General features: G+C 63.5%; 1 protein-coding gene across 1 annotated transcript; it reads right to left on the reverse strand.

Moving 5' to 3' along the window:
* Positions 1–6612: 6612 nt before the first annotated feature.
* Positions 6613–24867, reverse strand: EHD1 (EH domain containing 1). Its single transcript, XM_028515732.2, is given in 6 exon segments — positions 6613–7277; positions 7845–8009; positions 10571–10983; positions 20832–20904; positions 20906–20930; positions 24278–24867. Coding segments are annotated over 6 exon segments (1605 nt in total). The 5' UTR covers positions 24682–24867; the 3' UTR covers positions 6613–6752.
* Between the last annotated feature and the right edge of the window lie 253 nt (positions 24868–25120).

The following is a 25120-nucleotide window of genomic DNA, read 5'->3' on the forward strand; positions in this document are numbered from 1 at the left end:
TGGGAGTTGTAGTCCGCTCCCTCCGCGGGATGCCGACCGTGCTTGGCACACCCCTCCAAAAAAACTTTCCAGTTTCTGAGTTCACTTTATTTATATAGTTGCAGCCTACTCTACCCGAGAGACAGGTGTGTGAGGCGGGAATGGTTACATCCATTTGGCACATGGACACACTTGAGACTTCAGACGGACAAAGATGAATACAAAGATGAATCGAGAGGCTGAGGATGAGGGGACTCCGCAGTGGGGCTGAGCTGGTAACTCCAAGTTCCCCTCAGGCTTCAGGTTCAGGGGAGAGCCTGGGACGAACCGCCGCTGCCCATTGCTCTCCTGGTTGCATGTCTCGGGGAGTCCCTTCGAGTTTAGGAGAGGCACACCTGTGGGGGAAGGGAAAGGGGCCGGCTTGCTCCAGGGAGGAGAGCACGCCACTACAGGCTCTTAAAGCCCAGGCAGGAGCAGGGCCTGCGGCCAGCCTGGAACTTAAAGGCCAAGGAGAAGTCTGAACTGGGCTGGAGGAGGTCAGGGGAGGGGAGGGAGTTGGCTCCTTTCAGTGGTATTTCTGATTTCCGCCCAGCTGTCTCCAGCTGGGCCGGACCGGATGCCACAGGACTGTGGGTCTGTCCGAAAGGAGGGATCAAAAGGGAGAGGGCTTTAGTGGCTTTAGATAACAAATTCTTCTATTAAAAAGCATCTCTTTGGGGCTTTGCCTCCTCCCTTAGGTGGGGACCTTCTTGAGTCTTGACAGGGCCAGGTTACCCGTGTGGAGGGAGGAGGCCCTCGGACCGTCCCTGGAGCTGAACCGGGCTTCCCCAGGGGTCTCTCCCATCTGATCTCTGAGACCTGTCTGTGGTCTGTGGAATGGGGAAACCAAGACAGGCTCGCTCTGTGCCCAAGTCAGGTGGAGGAAGGGACCCAAGAATCCAATCCAGCAGCCTCTGTGTCTTCTGGGAGCCGGGTTGGGACTGTGTGGTTGAGCCCCCTGGGTTCTCACCTACAGCCCTCCTTTTGGGGGCGGGGCAGGGGTGGGACCCGCAGGAGGCTTTGCACCGTCAGAGGCCACAGGAGGGTGCCAGAGACCAGAGGAGGACGAGGTGCTTGGGACGGGCCAAAGTTTCCATCTCCCTGGCAAGGCTCCTGCGTGGGTGGGGAAGTGGGCCATTCCTCATCGCTTCTCTGGGACACCCTGACCCCACGCCCTGTCCCACCTTGGGCTCCAGGGATCTGCGGCCAAAGACCAACTGGTGAGACCTCTGGGTCCTGGCTCACTGTCTCTGGGACCCTGGGCGAGCCCCTTAGCTCCTCCGAATGCTGACTTCTCAGACAGCCCGTCCCCTGGCCCTTCAGGCCCCATCCCCGCAGAGCAGAACAGCAGAGGGGAAACGGAGGCCCAGACAAACGCTGAGACTGCCTGAGGTCTTTGCGGGGCAGTCCGCCTGTATGATGCGGTTCTCCTTGGGCCTGCGCTGGCTTTTGTTGCGCCTTGGTCCAAACCTCCGTCTCTGGTCTGTAAAGCGGGGGCTCTGCTCCCTGCCCACTCCCTTGCAGTTCTAAGGTCAGAAAGCCCCGCCAGACTCAGTCTGCACCCGAACCCCTGCTCCAGGCTCCAGAAACAGCCCGTCCTCCCGCCCTGCCACCTGAAACAGCTCCTGCACTTGGCCCTGCAGGCTTTGCCCCAGCAGACACGTTCTTGGATCTCATGTGAGCCGGACCACCAGGGCTGTGCGGGCCTCACCCCAGGGAGCAGGGTCTGTGCGTGCAGCCTGAGCAGCAGACCTCCCGTCGCCTCCTCATTCACACTCCTTGGCCACTGCTTCCTGGAGGCCCACCCGGGTGCAGAGGCACCTGCTCCCTCATCATCTCTCCCCCTTCCCAGGTGCGGGCACCAGCTCCCACAGAGCCCTGCGGATGGCAGACCATGGCGGACTCTGTTCCCGGGTCCTTCTTAGCATTTCAAGGTGACTGCAGGTCTGCTATCCCCACAGGGTGCTGCAAGAGGAGGGGGTTCTTAGTACCCTCCCTCAACAGATTAATAGCTTGAGGCTGGGGAGGTGAGTGGTACCAGCTTCGAGCTTCTCCAGGTTCCAGGTCTAGGCCAGCGCCCGGCGGCAGAAGGGCAGCGTGTGGTCCCAGAGGCTGGAGAAAAAAGACGCTGTCGGTTCGACCCCCCAGGCCTAGCCAGAAAGAGGGTGGTTCAGAGAAGGGGATCCCCAAAGACCGGGAGAGCCCAGTCCAAGGGAGCGGCAGGGCACCCAGGCTTTCTGAGCCCCGGAGCCTCGGTCTCTGGGCCTGGGAGTAGCCTGTCATACGCAGGCGGGCTTGGCGGTCCGTCATATCCACAGCCACACTGTAGGCCTCCGAGGCTGGGCCCACGGCTTCCCTTCCCCAAGGCGGGGCTCCGGTCCCAGCGGCTGAGGATGAGCCTGTCCGTGCCTTGCCTTAGGAAGCCACTTGCAGCAGATGGTCCTGCAGGGCCATTTGCGGTGGCAGGCTGCCCTGGCCCTCAATCACACCGGAAGCGCAGTGCCCCACTTGTGGGGTCATACTGTCTACCAGGTGTGTGGCCTGGGGCGAGTCACTTCCTCTCTCTCTGGGCCGCTGCCTGTGCACCATGGAGAGCTGCCCCAGCTCAGAAGGGAGGGGCAAACGATAGCCGATGCCGGGGATGGCCGCCAAAGGGCTCCAGGCTGTCTCTAGGAGGGGCGTGTGGCTGGAACGGGGGGCAGCTGGGCTGCTGCTCAAGCTCCAGGTTTCGTTTAGATGTGTGTCTGGGGGAGGGGCTGGTGGAAATGGTAGGGTTGAGGGTCCCCGCTCCCCAAGCTAGTCCTTGGCAGCCCTACACTCCCACTCCCCTGCCCACCCCAGCACGCCAAGGGCGTGCCCTTGGGAAAGTCCAGAGCTCCAAATGGATGGACATATGGTGGTTTCATCATCCCGGCTTTTCTTCCAAAAGCCGTCCCTGTGCTGCTCCAACACACCACAGGGGCTCCCACGCTCCACAGAGGCTGTAGCCCATGTGGTTTTGTAATTAACAACCCCTCTGCTCACACAGGAAGCCCGGCCTGAGCCCCCTCGGCCACCACCCCTCTGGCCCACGGGCGCCGCCGAGTCTGTCAGTTGCTGCGGGGAAGGGTGGATCCTACCTGCTTTGTTCTGGGAGTTGGGTGGGGTGCTGGGCTCCCTGCACTGACCCTCGCCCCCACCCTGGCCAGCTGCACCGGTGCTCACAAAGGCAGCCACTGGAGTCGGGCACCCAGGGCCCCTGGCTGTGAGGCAGGAGCTCCCGTCTACTTTCAGCCAATGAGGAAACAGACCCAGGCGAGAGAAGGCAGCAGTCCCGGCCAGCAGCAGAGCCGGGATTCGAACCCCTGCAGGTCTGCCTGAGGCCTGCCCTCTGTGTGCCTTGAATGGAAAGGGGCAGAACTGGCAGCTGGGTGTCCTACCCCTGCAGAGTCTGGTGGCCTTGGGTGAGTTCTGTGACCACCTCATTTGAGGTAAGAACAGGACGGGGGACCAATGCATGGGACATTTTTATTTACTGGGGAGCAGAAATGTTCTGATTTCACACAAGACCTCTGTGATAGAACAGAGCTGCTGTGTGGGGTCCGGAGCAGTGGGTGGGCTCTCTCGCTTCCCGGGTCCATGTGGGCAGACAGCCCCACAGGCCTCTTACTGCAGGAGCTCTGGGTGTGGGTGGAGTCCCCCTTCTGTGTCCCACCAGCCTCTGAAGGGGGGCGTTTGGCCCAGGATCTAGGGAGCAGGGGAGGCGGTGAGGAGAGGATGCTGCCCCCGCCCCCCCCCCAGGGCGGCCACACCTTTGTGCACAAACACTGGCCCTCCCTGAACTCCCACCACAGCCGTACAAGTCAAACGAGGGGCCTGAGCTCCAGGCCAGCAGGGTGCAGCCCCCTGCACTAGGCCCCTCCTCCAAGTCTCGGATCAGCCGCCACTTCCTGGGGCAGCCGCCCTGCCACCCTGCCGCCCAGGGGAGGGTGCTGAGCGCTTGGGGAGCCCACGGAAGCCCCGAGGGGGTGGGCTCAGGGAAGGGGCGGCCCGCCCAGCAGAGCAGTGCCTAGAGCACATTCCTCGGCAGCTCCTGAGTTCTACTTTTTCTTTGTGTTCTATCAGCTTGAATAAGCAACCTGCACCTCTTGGGTGACACCCCACCCCCCAACAGAGGGACTGTGCCAAGCCTCAGGGACCCAGGCTGCAGGGAGAGCTTTTACTGTTGAATCTTCCGTGTGGGTTTCTCAAATCTGAGTCTGTAGCTACAGAACTGAGCTGTAAGCTTTGTTTTTGGAGTTAGAGGCCCGTGGGGCTCCCACTCAGGAGTCAGGCGGCTGGGTTTGTCTCTTGTCTTGGATACCTGCTCCTCCAGCCCTCAGGGCCGGGCTATGTCACGGGGAGAGAACACCAACCCCCCCACCCCAGTTGTGATGGTCCAGGGAAACTCGGCACAAGGCAAACCGGCCGAGTGGTGCCCGGAGGGCTGCCCATCGGATGCCGGCCTTCGGACTGGACACCCACCGCGAGGCCTGGCACACACAACCTGGCCTGCAAAACCTCAGGCACCTGCTCGCAGGCTGGCTTCTGCCACAAGCACGCCTGGAGCGTGCCCCACCCTGATTACACAAGTGTGAGCCCTTCCATGGTGAACCGGCTCCCCATTTGTCTCCCTCCCCTCTGCTGGTACACAGCTCCCCTCCCCCCTCTGTGACAGGGCTGGCCCCACCCTTCCTAATTGTTATTTTTGTCTAGTCTGTCTTGGTCAGAGCACCAGCCTCACTGCACCCGAACCCCCCTGGGGCCAGTACGAAGTCCAGTCAACCCTTTTCTACTGGACCCTTCCTGGTGCCTGAGGCCCCACAGGCACCCACCTGTCTGTCGGGGGCGAGGGTGGGGCCCAGGGTGGGGTCTAGATCGGAGGAGATGCTGTGAAGGTCGTACAAGGCGGACACCTTCTCCCCAACCCCAGGGCAGGTAGCTAGTTCTGTTCTCAAAGATTCTCTCGACTTCTCCACCCCATCTTCAAATAAACAACCGCTCAGCCCCCACCAGGCACAAGGAAGGGGGCTCCTCGGCCCTGTTTGCAGGCGTGTGCTAAGAGGGGGTAGCAGCTGCCAGAGCTGAGCATGACGGGGCATGGACCTCCCCCTGGCACCCGGGTCCCCCAGGTGGTCTGCCGGTTCCCCCGCGGGCACCGTGGGGGACAGGCCCCTGGGAGAGACGACGAAGCACCAGAAGCCAGCTTCAGCAGGTAAACCTTTTTAATGGGAGAGAAAGTCGTCTCGGCTGCTTTTCTTCCCACAGGCAAGCGTGCATGAGCCACTGCACCTGAACAGCGAACACTGACGACGCAGCTTCTGCCTCACGGGTCACCACGTGGGACAGTGGCCGAGGCTGGCTGGACGGGGCCAAGCCAGCTCCCCAGCACTCGGACCCAGCAGACGGACACCTGCAGGGCAGCACTGGGAAGGTGGGCTGGGGCTGGAGAGGTCCGACTGAAGGGTCCCCGAGACCCCCATGAGGGTGCCACAGTGCCTCTGCCATGGCTGCCCCGGGCCCCCAGAGCCGGGACAGCCTGGCTGAGGCACAACAGTGAGGCAGACTGGTTCCGGGTTATCGCTTGCCTAGGGAAGGTGTTCTAGGGACCTTTGAGTCACGTGACACCCTTCACTCAAGGGAAGGGAGGGAGGAGAGGGCTCCCCTGGGGAACGAGGGGGTGAGAGGGAAGGAGCAGGCTGTCCCTGGTCTCTGGCCACTAGGCACCAAGCCACACAAGGTCCGTGAGGACCGGCACCCCCCAAAAGGTGGGGCAGGGAGGTGCCCCATAATGTCCCAGGAAACGGAGGGTGCAGCAGACAATGCCACCCCTGGGGTCCCCCCTGGGGTGAGCTCTGCACGCACCCATGTCTCACGGCTCCTGGGGGGGAGCTGCCCCCCCCCCCCAGTTGGAGTGTGGGAAAGGCGACAAAAATCACAGCTTCTGAACGAGTGGCTGGGAAGTTACTGGAAAATTTGGTCAAGTATAAAAGGCATTACTTTTACGGAACCAAAACTAGCTTATATATTTGTAAATGTTTTCTGAAACGCATTTTCTCTCACGCCCACCCATCCTCCTGACCCGCCCCCGAAAGGCAGCTGGGCCTGCTTCCGGAGCTGCACGCGAGGGGCGGGAGCCCAGGGGAGCGCAGGGCAGGCCCGTGCCCAGGGGGCTGAGGGCGGCGGAAGGCACAAGCAGCAGCGGAGCCCGGGGGCGTGGGGAGGACGCCGCTGGCCGGGAGAAACGAGACTCGGCTCAGGAACCAACGTCTCAGTCATTCCTAACTACACGGCCCCGGGGCCCGGCTCCGGCCAGGCCAGGCCGGGTCAGGCCAGCCGGGACGGTCACGGTGGCAGCATGTGTGCTGCACAGCTGGAGCGGAGGCAAGGGGGGCGGGCAGAGCCGTGTGCGTGAAGGCGCGGGGCGGTCAGACGGAGGAGGAGGCAAGAAAGAAGGCCGCCTCTAATGTTATATATTAAAAATATCCATAGTTCTTGTGCACAAAATTCCATCACTCACGTACGAGTCTCGCCCCTGCCTCCCCTGCTGGGCCCAGGAACAGCCTTAAAAGAATGATGGTGGTTTTCCTTTGCAAGAAGAGCTGAGGGAACAGCCACGCAGTCTTTATGGACCTCGAGAACTGGCGACCCCTCCCCTCCCCCTAGCGTCTGCCTGGCTGGGCACTGAGATGGCCGGACGCACGGGGACCGCGTGGTCACTCGAGCCTCCGCTTGGACGGGGGGATCAGGTGTGGGGGCAGGTCGGTGGGCAGCTCGTGGCCCTCCAGCTTGACCTTGATGAGGTGGTTGGCCAGGGCGAACTCCTCGTCGTCCAGCAGCCCGTCCTTGTCCACGTCGGCCAGCTTCCAGATCTTCCCCAGCACCGTGTTGGGCAGCTTGGACTTCACCATCTCCTTCTTGGCGTTGGCGCCCGTGATCTTGCCGTTGACGGGCGACAGCGTGTAGAAGATCTCGTCGTAGGTGGGCTTGTCTTTGCCCACCACCCACTCGACGTCGTCGATGCCCTCGCCGGCGCCCTCGCCGTAGCCGTGCCCGAAGGGCCCGTTCATGGTGCCGTCGAAGGCGCCGCCCTTCACCACCTGGGAGGGCATCAGGGACTCCTCCTGGCGCACCATCACCATCAGCCGCGCGATGTCGTTGGCCAGCATGTCGTCCACCGTGTCCAGCAGCTTGGGCTTCAAGGCCTGGAACTTGCTGAAGTCCTGGGTCTGCAGGAGCTCCTGTGGGGGGCAGGGAGGAAGGAGAAGGGTGGGCGGGGCCCCTCGCAGACCCCAGTGCAGCGGGCACAGCAAGGGGTCCTGAGAGGGGGAGGGGGTTCCTGGCCACAGCCCCAGCCACTCAACAGCTCAAGCAGCTCGAGCTAGCTCACCAGGCCCGGCTGGTGTGGCTCAGTGCCGGGGCCGGAGAGCGAGGCGCAGCCCCAGCCTGTGAACCGAAATCGATTCCTCGTCAGGGCACACGCCTGGCTTTCTCACCAGGTCCAGGGTTGGGGGCGTTCCTCTCCCACATCAATGTCTGTCGGGAGGTGAAAACAGTCCCTTCCTTGCAGGGTGAGGGAGAGGACTGGCTGGGACGAGGCCAGAGCGCCCGGCACAGCCCCTCGTCCCCCTGCTGCCCAGGCCGCCACCCCACTCCCCTCAGGAGCTGGGTCCACTTCTGCGATTCAGGTGGTGGGTTGGGGACTAACACTCTGGGAGCCCCCCCCCCCCTGCCCCCGCAGACCCACTGCCCCTTGCACCCCTCACCCCACCCTGGCCGACAGCCCGCCCGGGGCGAGGAGCACACACCTGCATCTTGCGGAGGCTCGGGAAGTCGCCGGGGGATATCTGGTGCTCCCGCTCGATCTTGGCGTAGATCTCGCCCAGGTTGTTCACCAGCTCTTTCTTTTTGCTCTCCTTGCCGAAGACGTTGGGCATCTCCTTCTTGAGGGAGCTGATGATGTAGGCGTGCACCTGGGAAGACGGGGAAGGGGCCCCTGGTCACCTAGTCGGGAGTGTGGCTGGCAGCTGGGCTCCCCAGAGGGTGGGACAGTGACGCAGGAGGCCACACTGCCCGAGTTCTGCCGACACACGCGGCGCAGGTGCAGGCCCCCGCCGCCCCGCCCGCCGGTGCAGACACGTGGCCACGACGCTGAGGTCACGACGCTCCCGTGCAGCCTGAGTGACGCTCTTCTTGGTCATCATGAAAGCCTCAGGGATGACTATGGCTCAGAAAAATCCCATAAGGCTTTCCCCAGATACCTTGCTTACACACCTGCCAGTTCAGGGCGGCACGCTCTCAGTCCCCCCCACAGCGGGCCACGCTGGCAACCCCCCATGGGCACCAGCCCTGCAGATCCTCCGCTTTCCCCAGCGGCGTCCGGCTGCCGTGGGCTGCAGCCAGCCAGCCTGCACCCCCTTCCCCCAGATTCCACCCTTTCAGATGCCCTCCACTGGCCCGACCTTGTCTGTCTTGGCCCGGGGGCCTGGCGGAGAACTGCCGAGGGCAGCGGGCCCATCACGGGGTCACAGCCAACCAGTGGCCCAGAGAGAACCGCTCACTCCAGGACAAGGAACAGCAGGTGGGAGCGAGGCGGGAGACCACGGGGTTTCCCAGGCCCGGTGACTCAGTGCGCCGCAGGCCAGGCGATTGCACAACCACTTCTGTGAACGAACGGGCGGACCCAGGTCTGCCCTTTGTTCTCTCCGAGGAGGAGGCTGGGCCAGAGCTCCGGCGGCCCTGCCAGGAGAGGGGCTGGGCACGGGAGGGGGGGCGCTGCCCTTCCTGGTGGCCCAAGCAGGGGCTGCACCGGCCTCTCCTCCTTTCCCTGCCTCTCCCCCTTCAGCTCAAGATGCCCCTCCACCCTCTGAGGCCAGGAGCCAATCACTCAGGTTTTCTCGGAGGCTCCTTTCTTAGAACAAGCTGCTCTCGCCAGGAAGGTTCCAGAAGTCACTGCTCTAGAGAAAGGTGCAGCCCTGCAACTTCACTCTGCACGCAGATCCCCGGGGAGTCACGTTCACCTGCAGACTCTGGGTCAGCAGGGCAGAGGGAGGGCCCGAGAACCCACCTTCCGGCACGCTCCCCTCTGCTGGCCCACGAGCACTCTGGGTGACCAGGATGGAGGCACAGCCCGGCAGGAAAGGGTACGGGTCAGTTCTCATTGTTCAGGCCCAATGCTACCTGACTCCAGGCCTCAAGACAGCGAGGGGTGCCCTGGGCCACCGTGTTCTGTCCACAGAGGAGTCTCCGAACCTCAGGGCTACCCACGGGCAGCTGGCTCCTTGGAGGCAGGAGCACGGCCTGCCACCCGGCGGGGACGCCCCGTCCTCAGTCCTGGGACACTCGGGAGCCAGGGCGACGGTTCCCCCGGCCACAGCACTGCCTCCTCCGCCGCAGCCACGACACCCACGGACGCCCTCCCGCCCTCCGCACGCCCGCCGGCTCTCCACCACCGTCTCATCAGAGTCGGTCACGCACAAGGGTCCCTGCTGGCCGTCACAGCTGACCAGCCGGGGCTGAGGGCCGGGCTCTGTGCCTCGAGGACCAGGGATCCTCATGTGAACGCTGACCCGGCTGGACACTATGCAAAGTCAGATGTCCTCAGGGAACATGCTCTGTTCCTTGGTGTCTGAAGGGTCCTGGTGGCACTTCCCAGGCCCACAGGCTCATGTGCTTGGTCAGACACTGAGATTCCAAACTCCTGGCGACTCAGATGCTGCCAGCAGGTGCCGGCAGGTCCTGAGCTTCCGTGGAGGGGCAGGGAGGGTTCTGCAAGGCCTCTGGGGGCTGAAGCCGCCCGGCGTTCCCTCTGGGCCCACGGGCTCAGAGCCCACCTCTCCACTAGCTTCCTCTCCTGGCTCAGGCATCAGCTCCCACCAGAGGCCCAGCAGGCGGGCCCACCCGACGGAGAGCGCTCCCCAGCTGTCTGCTCCTGCAGCAGCCCGGGGTCTCCCCAAGATGATACAAATCCATTGCTGTTTATACCGTCTAACCAGTGCTGGCAGGGTGGGGGCTGGTTAGTCCCCACTGCATCCCCAGCACTCAGCGCGTGCTGAGGGTACATCAGTGCTCCAGAGACCTGGGCGGGGCACTGACTGGCGTAGCTCAGTGGGTTGGGCCTCATTCTGCAAAGTGAAAGGTCGCCGGTTTGATTCCTGGTCAGGGCACTTGCCTGGGTTGTGGTTTTGGTCCCTGGTTGGGGTGTATAAGAGGCAACCGATCAATGTTTCTCTCCCTGTCTTTCTCTGCCCTTCCCCTCTCTCTAAAAATAAATGAAATCTTTATTAAAAAAAAAAGAGAGAGACCTGGGAGGGGGAGCCCATGAGGCCTTCACCCGCATGCCCAGCCACTCCCACCCACTCCCCAGGCTGCCTGTCGGCACTGTGGCACCTTCCGGTGTGAGGTTTACGTGCGTGGAGGAGAACCTCACTCGAGGCTGCGCCCACGGGAGCAGGGAGGACTGACTCGAACGCAGAGCCAGGTCTTGGGCACCCCACAGGGCAGGGCAGACCCACCCCGGCCCCGCCCGGCCTACCTTGGCCAGCCTGGCCCTCTTGATCAGGTCGTTGAGCTTCCTGAGGGCGGCGTTCCGGGGCAGGGACTGGATGTCTTTGAAGAGGTCCTGCTCCTCGGCCTCGAAGAGCTTGCGGTTGTCGGGGATGAGGAGCGGGTGCGACCAGAAGGAGCCGATGTAGACCCGCACCACCTCGGGGGTGTTGATGATCTTGCCCAGGGACCACATGAGGGCCCCGTACACCCGCATCAGCTGCTGCGTCTCGATCTGGTCGGCCTTGTTCAGCACCACGCGGATCTTGTCCTCGTGGTTCTTGAGGGCCTTGATGACCTCCGAGAACTCGTCGGAGATGTCCAGCTTGTGGGCGTCGAAGAGCAGGATGATGCGGTCCACCCGCTCGGCGAACCACTCCAGGACGGCCGCGAAGTCGTACCCTGCGGGAGGGGGAGCGTGAGCTCGCAGCCTCGGGGGGCAGACCGACCTGACCCGGTGGTACCCCCCCACCTGGGGTCATTGACACTTCCAGAATGCTCTCACACGGACAGCACAGCAGCACCCTGAGGGCAGGGTCCCCAGGTCCCCCCATTTCTGCACCCACCCGGTAGCGCCCTCACCCACGCAGCACCTGGCACTAAGAGATGCTTAGAAAATAAATAATGCAAAGGTCAGAAAACCCCGGGTCTAAAGTAGGTCAGTCCACGGCAGGAGTGACCCTGGTGGCGCGGCTGAGCACTGTGTGGTGAGGACCGACTCGGGTGCCGCCAGCCGAGTGCCCCGGCACGGCGGTGCCATGTACGGCTGCCGCCGCCCAGGCTCCCCGGACCCCCCCCCCCGGCTATGCTGCCCGCGGCTGCCCTCGTCTCCCACGGCAGCTCAGTGGTTGCGACAGAGGCCGCAAGGCCCACAAAACCGAAAACATGAAGTCTCTGACTCCACAGAACCAAGGGTGGTGACCTCTGCTCCACAAGGAGCCCGTGAAGCATGGAGCCACTTCCCGCTCTGGGCCTCAACGGCGTCTCTGGAGGACGGGCCACACGGGCGAGGACCAGGATTCCTCCTTTTGGGACAGGACAGTCTCGCCGCAGCCACACTCACAGCGCCCCAGCGGCCCCAGCTCCCGGGCAGCAGAGAGACAAGCGAGAAACAGTACGAGCACTGTGTCCTTCTCCCCACCCCCGCACACCCAGGACTGGAGTGCTCCCCCCGGCCCCGAGGACTGGAGTGCAACGTGAGCACCACGAGGAGAGGAGCTGGGGCTGCTTCCGTCTCTGAACCCCGCGGGTGGCCTTGCTGGACGGTTGTTTTTCACACAAGCTACCGGGTACCCAGTTTACGCCAGCAGATTTGGGGGTTTCTGTGACAGCAGTTGAACGTGTCCTACTTTGACAATGCCTGAAGAGTCTCTGGGAGCCAGTCCCGGTCCGCGCTGCCGTTGCCTCTCTGGCTGATTCCGGACGAGCGCCCTCACCCCCGGCTCGCTCCCCTCGCCCATCACCTGCTGCCCACGGGACCCCCGGATGCAGGCCCGCCTTCCTCCGCACCACCAGGACTTCCCAGAGTGCAGTCACACTCTGCCGCCCCATCACCCAGAGAAGCCACCCCTATGGAGGGGAGCTGGGGACACTGTCCAGAAACCAGCCAATCAGGTGCCCGCTCCCCTCCAGCCAGGTGGGGATGCAGACCTACGTTTTCTGGACTGTGGGGACAGAGGAGTAAGCAGGTAGAGGAGGACACCTAAGAAGAGGACAAAGTGTCGAGAAAAGGCCCAGTGTGACCTGCAGGGCACGGGAAAGGCAGTCCTTGTCCCCGGGAACCTGGGCAGCAACGTGCACACCCGGGGCTGAACGCCAAGTCCACAGCCCGCCCCCGGGGAACTGCCGCCTCCATCGGGCCAGAGCCCGGCCCCCTGCCTGGTCAGCTGATAAACCTTCGGCCACCAGGCCCTCCAGGTTCAAGTGTGCTTTGGCGTGGCCTGTGCGCCTGCAGCCACGGTCCCCCCAGCCCCTCCCCAGGCTCGGGCACTCGGAAGGAGCGCAAGCTTTTAACGAAGACAGCTCTGGATTCAACTCCCGGCTCCAGCCACCAGCCCTGTGACCTTAAGTTCTTAACTTCTGAGTTACTCATTCTTCACCCGGAAAGTTTAAAAGCCAGTTCCTCCTTCTAACCTCACGGGAGGCCCTTGTGAGGCCAAGTGTTGGGCTCCGGCCCTGGAGTGACCCCAAGTCGGGCAGACGAGGGTGGAGGTGACCGGGCCCAAGCCCACTGGAACAAGGGCCGGGCTGCCCGGGGTTGCGTCACCGGCGGAGAACGAAGGGCGACAAGTGTTGGGTCTGGCTCTCCGAGGTCAGAGGCAAGTTTTCGTACTTTGGCAAGACACTGAAATTTAAGGAAGACCCCAAAACTTAAGGAAGACCCCCCCAAGCCACGGCTTCTGTCCACTCGGCACGGCAGCCTCTCCAGGGCGGCGATGGGCAGCCCCCTCCCGCCCCGGCACACCAGGAAGCAGGATGCTCTGATCAGAAGCTGCCACTCAGCTGGCCGGGGCTCTTCCACAGGGTGGGGGTGAGGTGGGGGGTGAGGTGCGGCAGGGAGCAGCAAAGCCACCGTGACTCTGAACTTGTGACTCTGAACTTCGGTCTGGGCAGGGGAGCAACCAGCCTCCTGAAGGCTGGGGCAGCTGGCTGGAAGTGACAGGCCCCGGACGCCCTGTGCTCAGTGTGGCCGGGCGTGGAGCGAGTGCCAGCCCGCTCCCATGACAGCTGCCAGCAAAGCAACCCTCACAGGCTGCGGGCCTCCAAAGTACAAGGCCCTGCAGCCCCAGGACACCAAGCAGCTGGGTGCCAGAGCCCCGGAGGAGACGCCCAGAGCAAAGCCGTCAGCAGAAAAGGGCCGAGGAGCCGGCTGAGCAAAGCAAAGCGGGGCAGGGAGCGCTGCCCCCCGCTGGCGAGTCCGCAGGCCCTGCGCTGCCTTTTATGGAGGCCTTTCACGGCTGGGGCCGGCTGGGGCCGGCTCTGGGCGCAGGTCAGCGCTGAGAGAGCAGTGACTCGGGACTGACCGGCGGCTCCCTCTTGGCAAAAACGAGGCCCCCCTTCTCCCCTCTTCAAACTGTTTGTCCTCACACCAGCACAAGTTCAAATGACCAGAGTCCCACAGCTGGGGAGAGGGGCGCCCTGACGGGCTGGGCTCCAGCCCAAGTTAGCTTTGGCCCAGAAGTGAGGACAGGGGCGGGGAGTGAGGTCACCCTGACACTCCACCCTGCATGGCCTCAGTTCCCGCCCCCCCCCCCGCCGCCCCTCCCCGCCCATGGTGGGGGGCCAAGCGCAGGGTGGGGAAAGGGAGAGGAGGGGAGCGAGGCACCAGAGTCGCTGCCTGCAGAACCCCAGCCGGAGCCAGGGCCCCGCCGCTGCCCGCCCGCACACCCGGTTCCTCGCCAGCACCTCAGCTTGCAGCCAAGGGAGCGAAGTCCGTTTTCTGCAGGTGAATGAGATTTCCTGTTTATTATGGAAAGCGCTCACTTTTGGTGAGGGAGACACAATGGCTGGCCAAGTCCACCCACAGGTCACGAAAGGGTCCCAACACTGAGGCCTGTGTGGTGTCGCCGTAGGTTGTATGAGCACACATGACCAGGCGGCGGCCACCGCCAGGCCCACCCCTCGTCCCTCAGCCCCCCAACACCTCCCCTGGGCCCGGGAAACGGCCTGTCGCAGGCACCTGGCGAGACCGAAGCACTGTCAATCTGTGAACCGGCCAGGCGGCCACAGCCCCCTGCAGCCCGGAGCTTCCCGGGCAGGTGATGGGTACGGGGACCAGCACCGGTGCCCCGGCCCCACCCAAGACAGGGCCCCTTCAGGCTTTGGGACCCACTGGAGGTCAGCCTCAGTGACAGGATACAATCAGGCACCAGCCTCCACCGAATGCACGGCAATCCCACAGCAAGTGGGAAGTCGTGGTGTCCCTGGTGGGGGAGAGAAGACCGCCCACCCCGTGCAGGTGGGGACACGGGTCTGCAGCTCCGTGCCCCTCGGGCTGGGGGGCGGGGCGGGGCGGGGCGGGCGCCGACACCATTGACCCCTGAAGGACGCGGACGGTGTGGCCCGAGGGGTGAGCCGGCAGGGAAAGGCCTCCCTACAGGGCCGGTCAACACCGGGCCATCTCCGACAGGGGCCAGCTCTGGCTCAGAAAGCTCCGGGACCCCGAAGACGTCATGGAATAATAACGTAAGCCGGTCACAAAGGACAGATAGGGTTCCACGTACAGGAGGAACCCGGAGGTGGTCGCCGGGTGCCGCAGGAGTGGAAGGGGGTCAGAGGTCGGCGAGTGCAGAGCCTCCGGGTGGGGGGACAAGGACATTCTGGAGACAGGCGGCAGGGGTGGTTGCACGGTGCGAACGTACTTAGCCCCGCCGAACCACCGTGCGCTAAAGATGGTTACGCCTCGTGCTGTGTGTACTTCACCCTCTGCCCCCACCCCGGGGATGTGGGGCAGAAAGGCGGGGCCCATCGGGCGGTGGGGACAAGGCCCTCGCCTTGGCTCAGCTCCTGGGCCCCCCTCAAGGGGTCTGCCCTCGTCTGGCACCCAGGCCCGGTGGCGGCGGCGTGGTGGGATGCCTCCTTGCCCGACCCACCCTCCAGGCACAGGTAGTCCCAGCAGCCGGAGGGGGGAAAGCTGCTTCATACATTCCGAAAGTTTCTAGAACACGAACAATAGAGGGTTTGTCTCCAATCACCTTCTGTTTCCTGCCATTCAGTCTGCGGGGCCCGGGTGTTTCTGGCCACAGCTCTCCCATCACACCCGCTTCCAGCCCGCGCTGGGCCCGGGCGGACAGAACAGAGACGCGAGGGCTGCGAACTGGCCCCGGGAGGGCTGGCCGCCGAGCCTCCTCAAGCCCAGGTTCTCAGGAGGCGGCCTGTTCCCGTGCAGCGCAGTGGTGAGGAGAGGGGGCCTGCCCGCGCCTCCTGTTCACCCAGGGGAAATGAGGAAATCAAAGTTTGCAGCGTGCACAAACGCTTGCAGCAGCTTCACTCAAAACTGCCCTACACGGGACACCCCAGTGCCCTTCGGCAGGTGACTGAACGGGGACCAAGCGGCCGTGCGGCCGCTGGATGATGGCACAGCACAGCAGGAGCCGACCACTGATGCCCTCGAGTCCAGGGGGACCTCAAAAGCACAGGCTGAGTGAAAGCAGAGACAGGCACCCCGACACGCACTGCAGGGCCCCGCTCACGAGGCTCCGCGAGAGGCACACTTCGGGGACCGGCGTCAGCTGAGTGGGGGGCCCTGGGCCGGGCAGCTGCACCGTGGCTCAAGGAACCTCCTGGGGTGACGGGAACTCTCTGTCTCGTCCTGGCGGCAGTCACGTGACCGCTTCAGAGAGCTGGCGCCTGAAAAGGCGTGTGTCGCTGCGCGTGGCGTGGGCCTCAGGAGATCTGCCCTACGGCACGCACGGACGGGGGCCAGGAGGGAGGACAGACGGACTCTGGAGTCAGGCCCACGTTTGAATCCCGAACCTTCTGGACCACCAGTGGTGCGACCCCCGCAAGGCCACATTCCCTCTCTGGGCCTCAGTTTCTTCACCTGCAACGTGCAGGCGTCGAGTTTCTGGGACCCGGAGCGAGTGCCCGGCGCCCTGTGAGCACTGGGGGAACGGTCGCCAGTCCTCGTGCGCAGGACGGGCAGTTCGGACTCAAGACATTCGGTATCTGATGGTGCGTAGGCAGCGGTCGCTTCTGGAGCGTGAAGCGAGCCTCGTACGCCAAATATAAACCGAACATTTGTGGGCGCTCAGGCCAGCTGCCACCCAGCCGGCCGCCAGGCGGGCAGCCCGGAACAGGTGCCGGCACCGGCTGGTACCACTCCTCCGAGGGCTGAGCAGCCCACGCCCCCGGCAGAGCGGGCGGCGCTCCCAGGGGGGGGCTCGGGCCAAAAGCTGTCTGGCTGAGCAGGGTGGGAGGTGCAGGGGCGGTGGCGGGAGGGGAGGCAAGTTTTTAAGAGGGCGCTGCACGGGGGCCAGCGCCCGCCCGGAGGAGACCTGGAATCCGGAGGGAAACCCCGCTGAGTCAGTGCCTCCCCGCCCTCCAGCTCCTCCAGACGCTGGCCGGGAAAAGGCCTTCCTCCTCGAGGTTTCTGGGAATCCCTGGGTTTTCCAGTGTCTTTATTCTCAATCAGCTGACACTCGCACAACATCTAACTGTGCACCAGGGACCAGGACGAGAGCCCTCCACGCGGAAACGCCCGTGACCCCGGACAAGGACGCCGGCTCTACTGCCGTCCTGTGCTGCGGTGTGGCTCCCAGCGGCGGGGCCGCTCGGGGGGCCCCAGCCCCGACAGTGCTCCCCTTCCAGCACTAACTGCTGCAGGCGCTGCGCAGCCAGGCTGCACGAGGCGCTGGGCCTCCCCCCAGGCCTGTGGGCAAGCTCGTGAAGCATTCCACGGGCTGAGAATCCGAGGCGAAACAACGGCCCAGACAGCTTTTAGGGGTGGGGCACCCCAGGAGGGGGCTCAGCGGGCAGGTCGGCACCTCTGGGTCAGAGGGCTCCGGCTCTGGGCCGGGGAGGCCGTGCCCGACTACGAAGGAGCCAGCCGGCTCCTGGTCGTGGATGGAGCCTGGGAACCAGGGCCAGTGAGTGGAAGGGCAAGGGAGACCCAGCCAGCCCCAGGTGACCCGCCAGCCCTGGCCAGGGCCCCTACTGCCAGCCCACGGATGGCCTAAGGCAGAGACCAGGGGAAGAAAGAAGATCCCGGCACTGCAGTTCAAGGCCCAGGGCCTTGGGGCCACTTGTGACAGCGGGCTGGGGGGGAGGCGCTGCTGGGGAGCCCAGGTGCCGGGCCAGGACGGACCGAAGGGGCGCACCACAGCTTGTCTGCCCCGGCCCCCAGGGCTCCTCCACCCCAGAGCACCCCGTCGGCACAGTGCGGTACGAGGACAGCTTCTGCCGGGTTCCAGGCCCGGCGCCGACGCGCTAGCCTGTGTGACACCTTGAGCTGTTCCCTAACTTTGCTCGGCCCCCATTTCCTCTCCCGAAAAGCGGCAGCTCCCTCACGGGCGCAGCCTCAGTGACAACCGCATGGAGCGGGCTCGCTCGGCCGAAAGGCAGGCACGAGGCTGGCCGGGCTCCGCTGTCCTAGTCCGAGTCCGCACGACACTTCCCTGCCAGCACAACTTCCGGGGGAAGCTGAGACTCGAAAGCTGTGGCGCAGCTCACAGCCAGGTGGTGACGATGGGAGCAGGGCACCGGCCGGGTCCCTGCATCCTGGGCCAGGACTCCCACCGAGGGCGCCTCCCACGGCTGCCGCTAAGGAGCCTGATGTGACCGTGCGGGTGGCCGGCGACACGGAAGCCGAGGGCACCGGTGCAACCAGCCCCAGGTGCCCTTTGGAACACCTGTGGCTGTCACCCAGGCGGCACTGGGGAACGAACGCTGTGTCCGCAGGTCACCTTGCTCTGCTGACTCAGGGGACGTTATCTTTCAAATCGCTCGGGAGATAAGCCCCACACGGAAGTGAGGCCCAGACGCTGCGACTCGCAGGGTCTCTCGCAGAGAGAGCCCGGGCCGCGTCCCGGCGGCTCTGGGCCCACGCGGCTCCTGCCTTCTCTTCACCGATGGTATTGCTCGCACACATTAGGGACATGGGAGAGGGGAAGAAGTCTGAGGGTCCAGGCAGACAGGGTGGGAAATGGGAGGGGCGTCGTGAATTGGCAACCCTAACGCACAGGCATGCTCCAGAGGATGTTTGTGAGTTTCCAGGGAGCGAGGGCGTTGGCCGGAGGCGCTCCCGCTGCCCGCCTGGGACCCACGGTCTCGGCCGGCTCTATCTCTCTGAGAGGGAAGCACCTGCTGTCCACGCCGGCGGCCGAGGGAGCCAAGAGGCGGCGGCCGGGGAGCCTGGAACACGCTGCCCCACTCCGACTTCCCCTGCTGGACTCGGTGACACAGGACCTCTGCAGCAACCGATGGGTGGGGCCTCAAGAGAAATCCACTCCTTTTCCATGCGCCCAAAGGCCACCACCCCTGGACCCACACCCCGGAAGGACATCCAAAGGCCCCGAGTGATGCCTTTCTCTTGCAATAACATCCTGACACCAAATGTGTTTCACAGTACATCCCAGCCTGGAAACTTTTCATGAAACACGTTAAGCCAAGACCTTCAGGGCTACGGAGGGAAAGGAATGGTCTAGTAAAATCGGTCTGATCTCCCACCAGAGCGATGGGCTCATCTTTAAAACCACCCCCTCCTTCCTGTCCCTGACAGGGTGGGCGGGCCTTCTGTGGCTGCCCAGGGACCCAGGGAGCCGCGCCTCACACCGGAGAGGAAAAGGCAGGCCCCACAGGTGGAGCGGGGGAGGGGGGTACGCTGATGGAGTCTGTCTCCTGCGGCTGCCAGGTATCTGCCGTCTGCACAGGCATGGGAGGCCAGGGCTGCCTCCGCTGCGTCACACGCCCTCTCCGTGGGGCTGGAGGACACACCAAGGCCCTGCTCTGGGGAGGAGAGAGGAGGCAGGGCCCAGGAACCTCTTTTGTCAAGACATACACTCCCGGCCTCTCAGCTGGCCACGTGTGGGGGCACAGGCTGAAGGGTCAGAGGCAGCGGCAGGGGAACTTCCCAGCGCCGGTCAAAGACGGCTGTTTTCTGAGTTCCCTCTTACGTGACCGCTGGGCCACAGAGCCTTGAACCCTTCCCCTCAGGAAACCTGAACTCCCGCTCTGCAGGTCACACGGAGGGTGGCTTTCTGGGAAGACGAGCCGCTTTTCGTGAACGACTGTCCCTCGTCAGACGGAAGACGCGCACACCAGCTGCCCCGAGCGGCACGGGGAACACCGGGCGAGGCCCAGAGGAGGAGCCCCCGTCAGAAGAAGCCCCTCGCCACCCTGCCGGGTCCTTAAAGAGACAGTTCTGTCGAGACTCAAAGAAGTCCCTCCTAGTGTCCCAGGTTCGATTCCCAGCCAGGGTACATTCCTGGGTGCAGGCCATAACCCCCAGCAACCGCACATTGATCTCTCTCTCTCTCTCCCTCCCTCCCTCCCTCCCTTCCCTCTCTAAAAATAAATAATAAATCTTAAAAAAAAAAAAAAAAAAGAAGTCCTCCTCGATAGCTCAACCCTGGAGGGAGACGGGATGGAGACGAAATTCTCCCTGGACAGCCTTTCCCTTCACAGGAACTGACCCTGACATTCCGCCTCGCTCTGGCTCGGGACAAGGTGTTCGCCTCGTCGGGCAGCTTTCTTAGAACCAGGTCGGAGCAGTAAATGCAGCAAGAGAACACTGGCCCCGGCCTGTTAGAAGGGGCCCCTAGCTCTGCTCCCCTGAACTCCTGGGACGTCAGCACACGCGGGTGGGAAGGTAAAAACTCCAGGCCCGCCCGGAGACGGGGCTCAGCTCGGGCAGGCTCTGCAGGCTTGGACGCCGTCCCGCAGGCGGGGCCCAGGGGCCGGGGGAGGAGGGGGAGGTCTGTCCACACCGAGGACCCCCGCCGGCCCCTCACAGTCACGGCAGACGCGCTCTGTCCCCCAGGCCTCAGGCCGCTGGCTTCTCCTGCAAAGCTCAGCACGCCAGGCAGCCTGAGGGAAAGGGGCGTAGGAGAAATGTGCAAGTTAATGATGAACAAACTGTTCCCTTGTCCTCGGCCCCTCTGAATCTGCTCTCTCTCGCTCTCCTCGTTCAGTTTCACATTCGCGGCTGCAGGCTCCACGCCTGGCACTCGATAGCATCAGCAGCTGGCCCCCCTGCTCCCCAAAGCTCCCCGCCCTTCTGCAAAAAGGCTGGGGGGTGGGGCAGGGGGCAGATAGTGCAGGTGGCAGAAACTGAACCCAGATCAGGTACATCCCGAGCCAGAGCTTTAGGAAAACCTGGCAAATCGAACCTGGAGTTCACACAACTCGAATGGGCCTGGTGCACTCAGTCAGCTCAAGGCCTTGCACCCAGGGAGGAGCAGGTGATGCTGACACTGAGCAACACACAGCCAGCCCGAGGCCCCACCTCCCAGCCCCGCCTCGCTTCCCAGTGCGCGCTCCAGGGGTTGCAAAGCATGCAAGTTGCGCAGCACTGGCTGTGGTCTCACGTCACAGCTCCTGCAGCCTTAGCGAAGGGCGCCAAGAAGGGAAGCAGCGCCCGCCTGCCAGGGCTCGGAGGAGCATGTGAACACACGAGGCCAATGGGGAGTGGGCTCTCACTCGGGCAGGGGCGGAGCTCAAGGGGGCATCCCAGCTGCATCCCAGCTGCATCCCAGGTCAGACGGAAGCAGTCTGACCACATCCGGCACCCCGGGCTGCCCCGGCCTGTTTACCTCTGCTGATGCGCTGCTTCTCTCCAGACAGGATCCCCGGGGTGTCGATGATGCTTATGCTGTCCAAGACCCGGGTTGGGCAGCTGGGCGCACATGAACCTGCACGAGAGCAAGAGCCGGGAAGAGAGAGGTCAAGGCTCAGTCACCGCTGCTCGGAGGGCCCCGGGGGTGCTTCCTGTGTGCCGTCGCCGCCTCTGCTTCCCCTCCAGGGCACAGAGCTTAAAGGTTTCCCTTCATCTTAGTTGCCAAGGGTGGCCAGCAAACCATATACATCTCTTTTCCCACATCCAAGCGCGGACTCAACTGATCCGCATCAGCATATCCTCAGCTGAGCTTTCCCCCAGAGTTCAAGAGTTCGGATTTCTGATGTGTCAGTGGAAATTGCACAAGCCTAGGTCACCATTCAGTCCCAGAAGGGAAGCAGAAAGGCGACACCGGAACTGTGGGACTCCATGTTACAATTTTTCAACCACTGGCGATGTTTGCACACACTGAAGGGATGGTCCTTTCCTCTGCTGCTGCGTGCAGCCCCACCCCCTGCACCCGGCTCCCTGAGAGAAGGCACGGACAGCAGTGGGTGGCCAGTGGAGGCTGGAGGACCACGTTGGGCTGGTGGGTGGGCAGGACGCAGACACCCCTCTCTGAAAAGCCCACGTCTGCAGCAGAAGGATGAAGCCACAGCGAGATCAGCAGCCAGTGAGGGAGGGCCCAGTGGTGTGTGCCTAGTTCCCACTGGGCTTGAACAGCCCAGAACGGCAGAGGGCTGTCCCAGTGACAGCAGAGATGTTTGACTGGACGCAGGACAGGCTCCTTTAACAACTTCTCTGGAAAAGGTATTATGAGCAGAGAAAACACTGGCCCAGTGTCTGCAGGCCGGCTTAAAGCTGCCTCTCCAACAACGGGAGGAATCGGAGCTGATTAGCTTCCCTTTCAGCCCCACCCCCAGGTGACCAGTGGCCCACAGGCCGGCGGTGAGAGGTGCTACCTGTAAACCAACAGAGCAAAACCAGCTGACCCACAGGGCGAACACACCTTGGACCTCAGCCTCCCCAGCTGCCCGCTGCACAGCCCGTGCACCATAAACCAGGGCGTGCCAGACCCGGGGTTCCCGCTAGGGAAGGGACTCCCTGGGGAGAGGACCAGACTGAAAGGATGAGATAAAGCCAGCTCTGGGTGGTCCGTCACATGCGTGAAACGCCTTACGGGTGAGCCTGCTGAGCTAACGTCTGTCAGGGCTCAAAAACAAGCGCTGTGCAAAGCCCAGGAAACGGGGTGGAACAAGCAGGGGAGCAGGCAGCACAGGAGCACCCCGTCCCATCTTCTCACTGGGGGTTCTGACCATACACTGCGCTCCGCACCCCGAGTGGGCGGCAACAGTTACGTACACAGTGCGTTTTCACAGCCTGATCTTAGGACCCCTGACTGAGCCAGGCAGCCCTGGGGCCGCTCCGTCGGACTTTTATCTTAGAACAGCCACTTAAGAGAGGAAGCGCCCGAAAGTCAAGTTCATGACTCAATGGGTCTCTTGAAGAGCGCTGGGAGAGGCCGTGTCAGCCAGAGAAGAGCCCCCTTTGTGTGCCCTGGCTGGCTGGCTGGGGGGCACAGGCTGACACGCCTCAGGCCTCTGCTCCAGTGTGAACCCAGGCCCCCACCCTGAGCTTGATAAGGGCCCTTTCAGCAGGGCCTTTTAGCATTTGGAGAACCCTCTGGAGATGGGGTGGTGGCAAGAGGGAAACAAGTGTGGCACCAGCAGCAGCGAAGCGCCTGCCTGCGACCCGGCGCCCCCGAGTTCCCTTTCCGCCAGACGGGAGCAGCGGCGATGGCCACACCAACACGCGCCCACTTGCTGGGTGAGCTCGAGAAATTTCCCGAACTAATGAGGCAGGGGTCGCCGGGGTGTCTAAGGTCCCTTCCAGCCCTGAAACCTTAGGTCTGCAAATGGGACACACAGGCCATATGCCCGTTTCTCCTTCCAGAAACCAGGTTTGCTCTCACAAGCAGAAGTGGAGACCCGAGGGCAAACGAGGCAGGTACAGCTGCCCTCCCTTCTAGGCTCCTGAAGTTCTGCATGAAATAGAGACTTAATCATGCTTGGAATTCCCAGCGGAGCAGCCAAACTTTCCACAAGATCGCACCACGCCCACCAGCCAGCAGTCTGAGCCAACCCCCTATCTACAGATGGACACCCCACTTCTGCAACACCAGCCTCCTTCGGAGAGGGGCCCGGGCCAGGAGGGCCCCCCTCTTCGGGAGTCTCACAAAGGGATTCCAGGCCCTGCCGCACACAGCTGCCATCGGCTGTGACAGGAGGACAGGCTCAAAGGTCCGCGAGGGCACAAGAACAAGAGCCGCCTCTCTTCTCTGCTAATGGTCAGCTCTGCGGCAGGAAGCAACCCTGGCCCCGGCTCGGACTGGGGCGAGCTGGTCCGCCCCATGCACTCGGGCAGTGTCTGGGAGGGACTGTGATCACATGGGGTGGGGACCTGGAAGGCAAGAGTCACGGCTCTCACCCAGACCCAGACTCTGAAAGGCATGTTGCGTCACTCCTTGAATGGAGAGCGGCAGGGAGGGCAGATCTGTGAAGCCCCTTCAGGAGGCCCAAGGGGGTGGGGGCTGACCAGGGTCTCCCCATTCCTTTAGAGAAAAGTGAGTTGGGTTGTTGCACTCCTTAGAGAGGAGGTGAATGAGTTTTATCAGTAGTGCTGCGAAGATTAGAATCTTAGAGGATTGATTGCTTTCATCATGAGAAGGCGGGTTTCATCCATCTAACTGGGGAACCTGAGGCCCCAGTAGCTCAAGGAACCTCCTAGTGAGGCTAGAAAGGGCCTCAGGGTCTGAACCTCATTCCAGGACTCCCAAGGCCATTCGCCGATGGTGCCTCCTGTAACCCCTAAGACAGCACTATCCGTCCCATCCCATGCGTCCGCAGCCGCAGACAGATCCTCCCCGTTCTCCTACACAAAACCACCAGCCCCAGGGGAGACACAGCACAGCACAGCAGTAAGGAGAGTGGCTAAAAGTTTCACCATATTTTTCCACTTAAGAAACACACCCTGGAGGGGGAAAAACGTGATCTGAATGAATTAGGTGTGCCCAGTCTGGGGGAAGCTGGTGGAGGCAAGACTAACCCCCAGTTCTGAAGGAAGGAGGACTGGGATGTGCCGGGGGTTGGGGGCGGTGGGAGTTCAACTGATAACCTAGAAAATTCTTGGGGGATGACCGAAGCCGGGGAAGCCGGTGACGCCCACTCCCAGAGCCCCAGAGGGGATTTCTATGGGAGGCGGCAGGGAACTTTGTACCCTGTCCCAGGGAGTGGTCGCTGAGGGTCTCGTCGTGGCCTTGGAGACAAAGGACTGCGGAGAGGCGGCCGCGGGAGGGTCGGGACCCGAGTGCGGCGTCGGGGCTCGGGCCGTTCCCCTCTGCTCCCCCGGGCAAGAGGAGAGTACCTGTTGAGGAAGGCGTTGCCGAAGGCGTTGAGCTTGCGGAAGGGGCGCCGCGGGTCCACGACGAGCGCGTTGCCGGGCACCATGCCCTCGGTGGGGCCGTGCATGACGGCGATGAAGGAGTCGGTCGTGGGCTCGGGCCCGATGCGCATCCCCGGGAAGTCCTGCTCGATCAAGTGCCGGATGAAGGTGGTCTTGCCCGTGCTGTACTGGCCCACGAGCAGCACCATGGGCTTGTTGTCGAAGTCAGCGTCCTCCAGAGCCGGCGAGTGGAAGTCGTGGAAGCGGTAGTGCTCCTCCAGAGGCAGCAGCTTCTGCGAGTACAGCTGCCGCAGCCCTTCGGCCACCGTCTGGAAGAGCTCCGGCTCCTTCTTGCGGCGGGCATCCTTGCTGACCCAGCTGAACATGCTGCCGGAGACCGGGCTGGCTGCTGCCGGACAGAGCGGCGGCTGGCAGCAGGGAGAGGGCGGGCAGCCGAGGCGGGGCCCGGCCGGCGGAGGGGCGTAGAGGAGGAGAGGCGGAGAGGCGGAGAAGCTGCGGGGCGGCCGGGGAAGGGGCGGGGAGGGGCCGGCACTGCGCAAGCGCGCGTCACAGGCCGCGCGGCGCCCTCTGGGGACTGAAGCCCGCGCCTCGTCGGGCGCCCTTTATAAGGCAGGTGTCTGCGTTCGGGCACGCGCCGGGCAGGCGGGGCAGGGAACCGGGTGGGGGAGGAGGAGTCCTGCCCGCGGACCCCACGCCTCGTCGTCCCTCCCCCGCCTCCCATTGGCCGGTTGCAAATATCGCGAGCGCCGCCTGCTCGGCTCCCCGCCCCACTCCCGGGTGCCGTGGCAACCACACCGGTTTCGC

Source organism: Phyllostomus discolor, chromosome 6 (genome assembly GCF_004126475.2).
Source record: "Phyllostomus discolor isolate MPI-MPIP mPhyDis1 chromosome 6, mPhyDis1.pri.v3, whole genome shotgun sequence".
NCBI classification, from domain to species: domain Eukaryota; kingdom Metazoa; phylum Chordata; class Mammalia; order Chiroptera; family Phyllostomidae; genus Phyllostomus; species Phyllostomus discolor.